Here is an 11,306-nt window from a genome sequence, read left to right as displayed (position 1 = left end):
AGAGCACGTCGGGCTCAGAGAACCAGAGAGCACGTCAGGCTCAGAGGACCAGAGAGCACGTCAGGCTCAGAGGACCAGAGAGCACATCAGGCTCAGAGGACCAGAGAGCACGTCAGGCTCAGAGGACAAGAGAGCGGGGCCATATTAGCATGTGCCTCAGTACCTCATGCTTATGCATGTCAGGATGGTTCACACTACACTTACCAGAACAGCCTTGGGTTGAAATGTCTCACTAGATGCATTAGATCGGATGTTTAGATCCAGATCTGAATTCGTTCTTGGCTCATTTAATGTAGTAGGGCTATGAATATTACATGTATTGTCTGCGTTTTTTTATCATACCATTAAACCTGGTCTTGATTTGATCAAACCATTTGACTGGGATTCTGCATTGACAATAATTGTAATACCAGATCAGGCTGCAATCTGTCTTTAGTATGACCTCTCCTTTAACAAAGTAAAGACAGATCTGTTACAGGCACCCATTGTGCAACTTAGATCTCTAAACATTTTTTACAGTTTGTTCGCATAGCGGATGCTGCATGTAAAAGGACATATAAATAGAATACAGTACAGAAGGTTCAGTGGAAGGTCAAGGATCAGAAGTGCAGCAGTATTTCTGTGGTCAGAGTCAAGGGTTGGTCTGTATTTCCCAGACAAAGTTACTATGTCTCAGCTACCAGGCACAGTGATCAAAGCAGGACTAATATAACAGCACAGTGGTCTTAAATCCAACAACTGCCAGAACAAAACTACAAAATATAGTTATCTAATCGGCAAGCAGTTGCTGTGACTAAAACTGTGCACTTTTCGATCTCTCTCACCTTGTCTATAAGAACACAGCAGTCCAACAAGAATTGCATCAAAATATCACATAAAAAATAAAAAAAATCTATGGAGGAAGGAATAGGACTTGATTTCTCTGCCTAACGACAGTCAACTGTAACCAGACAGATGTTTTTTTCTTCTTCACCAAACACTATTTAACAACAAGAAACACAGGCAAAGCCATTTTTGTAGCTAATTAAAATCTCTTTATTACAACCACATATCCCAAAAAGTATTGTTTTGTCTGAAAAGTGAAAAGGTGCCAACCCGTACACACATACAGACATTGAAGTTGTGCAATGCTCCAGTCCCCACCACCGAGCATTTCTATGTTTCCTTTCATAAAGGAGAGCTATTTTCAGCGCTCTTAATCCTCACATAGTGGAGAAGGAAGCGAGAGGTAGGGAGAGGGAGAAGGAGAGATGGAGAGGGGAAATAGATGGAGAGAATACATCCTCCCCTTATTTTCATCCATAATGCAGGGTTGTGGAGTCATGCCGAGTGTGACACGGTGCACACATACACCTTGAGGAAAGATTTGTTTTTAAGACATCTGACATGCTTTATCTCTCACTCAATCTCCCCTTTTTGATTTCCCACCACCTCTCTCCTCTCTTTCTCCCTCCTTCAGTCTCTACGTTGCTCGCTTTCCTTCCTTCCCTCGATCTCCTCTCTCTCCTTTATACTTGATCTCTTTTACGCACTCGTTCTCTCTGCTCGTCAGGCAGACACTTGTCAGTCTTGCTGCGAGTGTGTGTGTGTGCCAAATGCACGCTGCGTGAAATAAGTTTTAATTATGTGATAAAACACGCAGTGCAAATAAGCTGTCTGTGATCTTTCGACATCAGGTGCAGCTAACAGGAGGATGCTATGAGCCACACAGCTAGTGACACTGTGGAGCGCTTTCTGTCTCTGTCACATACAGCCAACACTGAATGTAAACTAATGGATTTGTAAACATCCCTGAATACCATAATAACGCTTTGTTAAGAGAGTGTGCTTTACCGACGCCTGTGTGACCCTGACATGCGCATATACAACCCCCGAACCTTCCAAGCCACTAACAGAACACTTATGCACAGGTTTCAACAGAATAAGAGCAGTAGCAATACGGTTCAAAATAGCAAAATAATGTTAGTTTTACTGTTCACTCTGCTAAAATGGTAAACAAAGTCCGATACAGATTTTTTTTCTTTTTTGTTTACAAATTATAAAAACAAACAATTTCTCTCACGTTTTTGTGACTGTCACGAGAACAATATTTAAATATATCCAACACAAATATAACCTACAATACCTTTACTGTTTTTCGGCAAACCTCCTTTAAAAGCAATTTGCAATCGAACTAAATAGCGACAAACGTTATAATTATATCTACAGTCCACTGGCCGAAGTCCCCTTTGTGAGGAAAAATCTAATAATTATTTATATGTAAAAGAATGTGCAAAAGTTTTTTATGTCCTTCCTTGGCAGTTAGGGAATTTAGAAACCGCCTTTGCTGTCACCTTATAAGAAAGATCGAAGGTTGAAAGGTTTCCCCGGAACCAGTTTTATCCTTGATATGCAATACAACACATTTTGATCTGTGACACATGCTACAGTACTCTCCCATGAATATTACTGGGTGATCATTTGGGGATTTATATGCCTCATAGACAAATGTCAGAAAATCACATCTGTATAAACGCTAATAACTCCTTGACATTGTAACTAGTGAACATCAGTATGAATTCCCATTTTCTCCCCTCTCAGAACATCCCTGACAATCAGTTTTCAGGGAACTCAGTTTACTGTCATGGGTCGAGTTTAGCCTCTAGCTAAACAGCACACATGCCATTGGAGATTTTTACTTGATATGTCTAGTGTTGGAATGTGTCAGAGATCTTGTGGGGGTGCCCAAGGTGGATGGTGGGAACCAAGTTGTGTCACATCTGACAGGGGTCTGTTAAACTCCTGAGCCCAACCTGAGATTGAACACTGACAGAGCCATAGGAAGGAGCTAAACAGACATTTTTAAACAGTCCAGCTCAAAGTTTGTTCAAGTTGTCGTTCATTCTGAATGACAACTTAGCGTTGAATCTGTGTGTAAATGGTAAACGGGCCCAATGTAACGGTAAAAGTATATATAAAATCTTGCTTTTCTTGGTTTGTGTCAGCATATTGTTTGAATTCAACTTCTTCTCCCTCATTTTGATCATTTTATTTGACGCAGGTGTCATGATGCCATATAAAGAGTACGCACCTTACACGAGGAGGAGTGTAGGATTGCTTTGCGTGTTCAAGGGTAACAGGTCATCTTTTTCAGTTCATGAAACACTGCACTCCTCTGCGATGACTGTAAACTGAGTTTGTGTATCAAAAGTGACTGTCTGCGGTCAACAGTATGGGACATTGATTCAAATGGCCGTAACATTAATGCTACATACTTTACTGTGACCTCTTCGTAGAAGCCACCCTTAAAAAGTGATAGTGTTTAGCTTGATACATTTGCAGTTCAGTATTGCTTTTAGAAATCTCTTCCATTGGAGGCATGCCTGTACCTACAGGGGAGATTTCTCCTCAGGATCATCAGTGTGTTCTGTGAGATATCGAATGAACTCGCATCCTCTCCTTTAAGTACACACTTGCTGAAGTTCTTAAGTTGGTCATGCACCTACACACACTTCTCAAAGGTTCTCAACACAGTGACTCTTGCGCGTGTGCACACACACTCCCTCACTCCCTCACTCACTCACTCACTCACTCACTCACTCACTCACTCACTCACTCACTCACTCACTCACACAAACCTATTGGCTGAGTTTCTGCTGCCCAGGGTGTACAGTGCTGCTCTCTCCATGTCACACACACAGTCTGTGTTCACACAGTGGTAACAGTGAGCAGCGAGCTGGGACAAAGGATCTCTCCACTCCCCATCCTCGTTCCATGAGTCAGCAGCTCCTCCACCGTCGTCCAATCATCAAGCACCTTCCTGTTCCGCATGCGACTCAACTTCCTGTGGCTGAGCTCCAGGACCGTGTTGCTCCGTCCGTCTCCCAAAGCTCCGCCCCTTTCCCCACCTCCCCCCTGGGACCCGCCTTCCACCGCCTTGGAGACCAACCCCTCTCGTGTAGCCCCGCCCCTCGCGCCGACCCCGCCCTCTTTCCCAGCCCCGCCCCCGCGGGCTTGCTGCTGCTGATGTCGCTGCTCGCGGGCCAATAGGAGGTGCTCCCTCCTCTCTGTGCGGCTCCAGTAGCGGCCCCGGAGCATGTCCCCGTGGCTCTCCTCGTCCGTGCTCATCCCGCTGCGCTCGTCCGCCAGCCGCAGGGCCCGCTCCCTCAGCATCTGGTTCCTGGAGAGGCGTGGGGGGGTGGGAGCGGTGTTGAGGCTCTGGTTCTGGAGACCGCTCCTGGAGGCGGGAGCGCCGAGCGGCCCGGTCCCGGTGCCCACGTGGCCCTCCAGGGTGCTGTAGAGGCCCCCGCCGCCCCCAGAGCCCTGGGACTGGCGACTCGCCGGCTTGGGCCACGTGTCGTGGATGTCTCCTTGCTGGGGAGGGTGGCCCAGGGAATGGAAGCGAGCGTCTCTTTCCCGTTCCCGCTGTCCTTCTCGTTCCCTCTCTCGCTCTCGTTCCCTCTCTCGCTCTCGTTCCCTGGCAGGCAGCTCCATCAGAAAGCTCCTCCCGTGCTGCACCCGCCGGCTGTGTGCCAGCTGGTTAGCGTTGTTGTCGTAGCAGGGGCCGCAGGGCAGGGGCCCTGCTCCCCGGTGCTCCCCCAGCACGGGGGCATGCAGCTGGGGGGAAAGGGCCAGGCCGGCTGGGGGCTGGAGGCCTGGCTGCTCCAGCAGGCCCATCTCTAGGCCTCTAGGTGGCGCTGCCACCCCTCCGCAGTGGTGCAGCGTGGCGTAGGAGGGAGAGGCTGGGTGGCTGGCGCGCCGCCGGTATTCCTGGGGTGGCGGCCGGTGGTGGAGGGTCCGGCTCCTCCTTAGCGCACCCGCCGACACTGAGCCAGAATGCTGCAGCGCCGGTTCAGAGGGCCTCCGGTGGCCGGAGGGGGTACTGCAGGTGGAGAGGACGGGGCCAGGGGCTCCCGGGAGGGCCAGGGGGGCCAGAGACTGGGTGAAGAGGGAGCCACTGCTGGAGCTGTGTCTGTTCAGACACGGACGATCGGCCTTGCGGAACTGGACTGAAGATACCCTGGAGAGAGAGACAGCGAGCAAGAACACCAATATGTCTCAACGATTGCTCAATTTGAATCATTGATGTTTTAACATTATACAGAAACACAATTGAACCCATCCAGCAGTAGCGTCACATATATGTGAGCGTTCCAAAGTGGGCACCACAGCGTAATGTTGGATATATGTGATTCGAACATTCCAATTTTCCGACAAAAACTACACAACAAACGCTTTAGTATGTCTTCAGAATCTACCAATTAGAAGACTAGCAAGTAACATTAGCATCATAGTAGCACGTAGGTGTGGTAGCTGGCTAGCTTAGATAGCTGCCAGGCTAAGTTACCCAGCATTAAACTTGTAGCAATGCCATACTAAAGAGTTTGTCGCATAGTTTTTGTCTATTGGAAAATATTCAATTGGAATGTAAGAATCACATATTTGTGATGTTACACTGGGGAACCCACATTTGAACGATCACATATTTGTGACGCTTCTCATTAACTGGTTAATGGGTTAATCTACTTTCTAAATAAAACCAACAAAGGAATTTGAAAAGTTAATTTGGCATTTTTATGTGCAAAATTAGTAGGGAAATGAAAGAAATCTAAAGGAAAACATCTGTTACCTGAAGAGTCCGCGAGGTGGAGGGGCTGTGAGGCCTCCCATCCCCAGGGGGGCGCACTGGAGCTGATGCTGATGCTGATGCTGGTGCTGGTGCTGGGGCTGGTGCTGGGGCTGGACAGTCAGGGTCTCGGGGATGGCCTCCAGCAGCTCTCTGTGGTTCTTCTGGCAGCTGTCCCTGCGCTCTCTTCTGTCACAGGGCTCTGGGGCGTGCAGGCGGGCGCTGTACAGCCGCATGCGCGTCTCCAGCATTCTCTGGAAGCGGCGGAACTCTCCGGTGCTCACGCTGTAGAAGCCAGAGTCGCTCAGCTCAGAGGAGATGAAGGACTCGGACGAGCCCCCGCCCTGGGGCCCCGGCGCGCCCCCCCGCAGGCCCTCATCCAGCCCCCCCTCCTCCGTATCCAGCCCTGAGAGCTCCCCCTGGTGGATGCTGCCGTCCGTCCAGCCCAGGCCACTGTCCAGCTCGTGGTGCAGGGGCAGGTAGCCCAGGGACTTGTCCAGTATCACATCCTCATCCTCTGTCTGGGGACGGAAACACGCTTCAACATGGAGGTGGTGATGGCACAGCACTTAATACATCACCACAGTACACCACCACACACTCACACACTATTATACAATGCATGCTTACACATACATAAGTATAAAACATGCCGATACACTGTACACACACACTCACTCACCCACACACATATACATATACACTCACTCTCACACACACAAACACACACACTCATACACACACACTCTCTCACACACAAATAGTGACCTGGCTGTGGAAACTGCTGGGTTCCTCCAGGTTGGCGTTGCAGCAGCCAATCAGACAGCTTTGTCCTTTGGGCACACGGTTCGACAGCTCTGGATCCTGAGAGAGAAGAGGAGAGAGGGATGAGGAGGGAGAAAAGAGGAGAGAGGGATAAGGAGGGAGAGAGTGATGAGGAGGAGGGAGAGGAAATAGGGATGAGGAGGGAGAGAAAAGGAGAGAGGGATGAGGAGGGGAAAGAGAGAGCCTTCTTAATTAGGATCTGTTCCCTCACAACGAAGGACAGACATCTAACTTGTATTGTAGAACCTCATCAGACCTGTCTCCCTCCAGTCTGTCCTCTTTTGGAGATGAACTGGTTACAGTGCTTTAGAACCAACTTATATCTCCCTCAAGTACCACTCACTACTAGTCCTCTAACCCTGCTCTGAAAGGGAGGCTGGTGTTAGTGTACGGAGGAGAAATAACCAGGGAGGCTGGTGTGTGTTTCCCTCCTCTGCTCCTCCATTCTCAGCATCTGGCGACACACCGTCTACTGAACACGTGAGTGTGTTTGTGAGAGTGTTTGTGAGTGTGTTTTTGAGTGTGTTTGTGAGTGTGTTTGTGAGTGTGCAAGAGCAAGAGCGTCTGCAGGAGTGTGTGCGTCCTGAAGTAGGCTAGCCTGAGGTTCTAGGTGTTGTGTTAGTCTGTGTGCACTGGTGTTGTGTTAGTCTGTGTGCACTGGCGTTGTGGGAGGCTGTGTGCACTGGCGTTGTGGGAGGCTGTGTGTGTGATGGTTTGTTGTCTCGGGTCCCGGGGCATAACAGCTACATAAATAATTCCAGATTGAACTGAAGGAATGCGTCGTTATCCTCCCTCAATTCTACCAAATACTTTATTTCACTCCGGGAAGATGTTAAAACACAACATGATGCTGCATTTTTTATTTTATCTATAAAACCGGTGGAAAACATTGTGTTCATCTTAAAGGGATGTTCAAAAATAACAATAAAGACTTTCTGTGTGAGGCTCATTGTGCCAAATTCTGTTAAGCTGTTTGAGCATTGTTTAAATGTTGTTTGAACGTGCCCAGACAGAACAACACTGTCCCAGTGTTGTTGTAAACTCTCCCCTCCGGCTTCCCCACACGCACACACACATACACACAGCTGCAGAATTTCATGTAGACCTAGATTTTAGAAATCGCCACCGAAACATTTCATGAAGTAGCCTTATTCACTTCCAATCGATAAGCCTATGGGCAACGAGAGTGGAAGTCACAAGGGGGAGGGGGTATGCCCCCTACTCTGTTTACTCTGCGGTACTGCACGCGACCGCCACCTAAGCCTGCATTTTCTTGCATTACATTATTATCATTAGTAGGCAGGCTATTTTTTTTCTTCTTTTTTGTGCGGGGGGGTGTCCTTTTTTCAGGCCAGAGCAACTGCCCTTCAAAATTCCTGTGCACGTCCCTGTTCTAAAGTACAAACATGACATGTTGTAAAGTACAAACATGACATGTTCTAAAGTACAAACATCACATGTTATAAAGTACAAACATCACATTCTAAATTGTTGCCTGCCTCGCAGACATCTCCGCCTGGATGACCGAGCACCACCTCCAGCTGAACCTCGCCAAAACAGAACTTCTCATCATCCCGGCTAAACCCTCCATCTCCCACGATCTGTCAATCACCCTGGGATCTGAGACGGTGACCCCCTCATCCTCTGCCAGGAACCTTGGGGTTACCATGGATGACGAGCTCTCCCTCACGGCCCACATCGCCGCAGTCTCCCGGTCTTGTAGATTTACCCTCTACAACATCCGGAAGATCAAGAGATACCTGTCTGAGCACTCCACCCAGCTGCTAGTCCAAGCACTGGTCCTCTCTAAGTTGGACTACTGCAACTCGCTGCTTGCTGGTCTCCCAGCATGTGCAACCCGCCCTCTTCAGAGGATTCAGAACGCGGGCGGCCCGCCTGGTCTACAATCTACCCAGACGCTCCCATGTTACCCCGCTCCTCATCTCTCTCCACTGGCTACCCATCAACGCCCGTATCAGATTCAAGACCCTGGTAGTGACCTTCCGAGCAGTGAACGGGACTGCACCCATCTACATCAAGTCTCTCCTGCAACCTTACACCCCCACCCGTCACTTACGGTCTTCTTCAGACAACCGCCTGGTGGTCCCACCGCTCAAGACTGCCCGGTCCCAACACAAGCTCTTCTCCTGCCTGGCCCCCCAATGGTGGAACCAGCTCCCCACCTCCATCAGGGACACTGACTGTCTCCCCACCTTCAAGAAAAGGCTCAAGACGCACTTGTTCCGGGAGTACAACGGCACTTAAGAATGCTTGGCTGGACTTGTTAGTTAGTTTCCTCCAGGATCACAATGACTCTTATTGAGTGACTTGTTGCTCTTTTAGGTTAGATATATCGAAGTTAAGTCTTGTACTCGCTGTGAAATATTTTACTGTTGATTGTTCTTCCACAGGTACAGTCCTGCACTTTTGTGGTTCATGTTGTTTTAATTTGTAACTTGTATAACTGCATGCTCTTATGGGTCTTCCCTTTTGGCACTTGTTTAGCTTTTTCACAATGTATGCTTCATGTTTTGGCTACTTGCAATGTTTGGGACTATCTCGTTGTTATGATCAGTGACCTATGCTCTTTTGTAAAGCTCTCTCTTGGAAGTCGCTTTGGATAAAAGCGTCTGCTAAATGAATAAATGTAAATGTAATGTAAATTATAAAACAATTGGGTTCTGTTGACTTATTTAGCTGTTTCTGATTGGACGACAGACGTTCCATGAGTTGAAATATCCCACGACAATCCAACTCTGACTTTTCACAATAAATCACTCCGCGATTAAACATTCGCGTTGATACAGATAAGTAACATAACAACAGGGACGAGTCAAAGCGTCCATTTACAATTTTGAAAGACTTAAAAGCTAACTTGTATTTACAACAATGAGTGACTTCAATATTTATTTTTACCTATTTGAAAAATGTTTATTTTCTGTATGTAGTGTGTCAGTGTCACTCATCTTACATCCCATTCGCTATTCAGCTCGCTAGTCAATCTACTTCAGACAGTCTGCGGCCAACACGACAGTAGCAACAACTGTACACATGGCCGATTATTTTCTTCTTAAAAATCTTGATTTTATTTGGGGACAATGACATGGTTCGATAGCTGGCTAGTCTTGTTGTTAAACATACTGTCAAATTATAATGGCCGGGTTTCCCAGAATCGTTAAGAAGCTCTTAACGCAGAGCTTCTTAAGAACGTTCTAAGAGCGTTCGAGAGCGTCCTTAGAACGCTCATAAGAAGCTCTGAGCGTTAAGAGGTTATTAACAAATCTGTAAAACCCGGCCAATAACTGTTTGGAGAAATTGTCAACTTTGATGCGGTCATCTCACATCCATTTGCTGTAGGCCTACTGTATTCAGCTCGCTCCACTGGCTGCGGCCGTATGGCCACTTTGTTCGTGAAAATCTTGATATAGATTTTGGGACAGTGATGTGGCTGGTTAGCTAGCAAATCTTCTTGTCAAAAATACTGTAAAATTACATTTACTGTTTGTCAACCGTACACAATGTTATTGCCTTTGAATCTTGCTAGCATAACGTTAGCTTTCGGGCTAATAGCTCAGCTGACGCAATGGAACTACGGCACTCGGCTTCCGACCTCGTGGCTACGGCCGAACAGCACCAGTGGGAATATCCCTTACCAACCCCACTCGCACGAGTACTATATTGGTTGAGTACTACTGGAGATAGTCTCACACAGACACACCTTTTTCATTCTGTGTATTACTGTAACATTACTGTAACATTACTGTAACATTACTGTAATTTAGATAAGCCAAGAGTGAAGTCATTTTGCGAATGAGATTTTTCACCCTTTTAAGCCTTTTTGTATGTATTAGGGGGTATCCCTCCAAACCCACAATCAATGTACACCTCAATGTACACCTCCATGCTGATGATGCAGGAGGAGCAGTGTAAGGCCTGGGGTGGATGGATTGCTGCCATGTAGAGAGCAGATATCCTCACATGGTGTCAGGGCGATTATAGAGGAGAGAGGTGTTATCTAATGAGTATTTATACCTGTCACAACCAATCGTCATGTCATCAAAAATAGTGTGTGTGTGTGCAACTGTTGTAAATTCAAATGCCTGCCGGACTATGCTCGGCCAAGATTGTGTGTGTGAGAGAGAGCCTGTCTACTAGACCCCGTTGCTGCCTGTCCTGGCTGTGTGGACTGGTGCCTGTGTAACGGAGTTAGAACCTGTGAAACTCACTGCTCAGGTATGTATCAGGCCACCCGCGTCAAGGAAGAGCTAGCTTTTCTTTGGCGTAGTTGGTAGTGGTCGGGCTTGGCAAGTCAGAGGTTTTGTGTTCGAGCCCAGCGAGTGGCGAACGACACTTTGTCGAGACGGAGCGTGGCTACATCCGTTACATACCCTGTGTGTGTGTGTGGGAGGGGTGGCTCCTGTGTGTGTGTGTGTGTGTGTGTGTGTGTGTGTGTGTGTGTGTGTGGCTCCTGTGTGTGTCTCACCTGGTAACCAACAGGCTCCGTATCTTGGATGTGGTGGGGGACCCTGGGAAGGTAGTCGTATCTGTCTCTGGGCAGGCTCATGTGGTCTCTGTGGTCTCGAGGCAGGCTCATGTGGTCTCTGTGGTCTCTGGGCAGGCTCATGTGGGTGCAGCAGGGTCTGAACCAGGAACACTGAACACGTCAGGACTCATGTCTGTGTGTGTGCCTGCATGTCATGCGTGTGTGTGTTTGTGAGTGTAAAGGTGTACATGCACACCAACGTGTGTCTGAGGGAGCGGACACATTTACTGTGTGTGTGTGTGCATGTGTGTATTTGTTTGTGTAAGTGCATGTGCATGTGTATATGCGTGTATATGTGTGTACATGTGTCTGTATGTGTGTTTATCTTTATAG

At 47.9% G+C, this 11,306-nt stretch overlaps 1 protein-coding gene and 1 long non-coding RNA gene across 2 annotated transcripts; both read right to left on the bottom strand.

The window, feature by feature from the left end:
• Positions 1-3,687: 3,687 nt before the first annotated feature.
• On the bottom strand, positions 3,688-5,856 carry LOC124470620 (SH3 and multiple ankyrin repeat domains protein 1-like). The gene is made up of 2 exons (XM_047024554.1): positions 5,609-5,856; positions 3,688-4,999 (listed from the first exon to the last, which is right to left on the bottom strand). The coding sequence occupies exons 1-2, from the start codon at positions 5,854-5,856 to the stop codon at positions 3,688-3,690; spliced, it is 1,560 nt and encodes a 519-aa protein (XP_046880510.1).
• A 221-nt stretch (positions 5,857-6,077) lies between these two features.
• On the bottom strand, positions 6,078-10,985 carry LOC124471400. Its single transcript, XR_006956531.1, has 3 exons — positions 10,914-10,985; positions 6,374-6,469; positions 6,078-6,126 (listed from the first exon to the last, which is right to left on the bottom strand). It is a non-coding gene; the product is annotated as an uncharacterized LOC124471400 (long non-coding RNA).
• Between the last annotated feature and the right edge of the window lie 321 nt (positions 10,986-11,306).

The sequence above is a fragment of the Hypomesus transpacificus genome, chromosome 9, assembly GCF_021917145.1.
Source record: "Hypomesus transpacificus isolate Combined female chromosome 9, fHypTra1, whole genome shotgun sequence".
In the NCBI taxonomy this organism is placed as follows: domain Eukaryota; kingdom Metazoa; phylum Chordata; class Actinopteri; order Osmeriformes; family Osmeridae; genus Hypomesus; species Hypomesus transpacificus.
Note: the sequence above shows the minus strand (reverse complement) of the source record. Positions and strands in the feature narration are given on the sequence as shown.

Bases quoted from the DNA above. Each gene is read 5' to 3' on its own strand.
- LOC124470620 (XM_047024554.1), bottom strand. From the start codon at position 5,856: ATGCTGGAGACGCGCATGCGGCTGTACAGCGCCCGCCTGCACGCCCCA. The intron at 5,000-5,608 runs GTAACAGATGTT...CTCTCTCTCCAG, and splicing joins CCACCTCGCGGACTCTTCAG to GGTATCTTCAGTCCAGTTCC.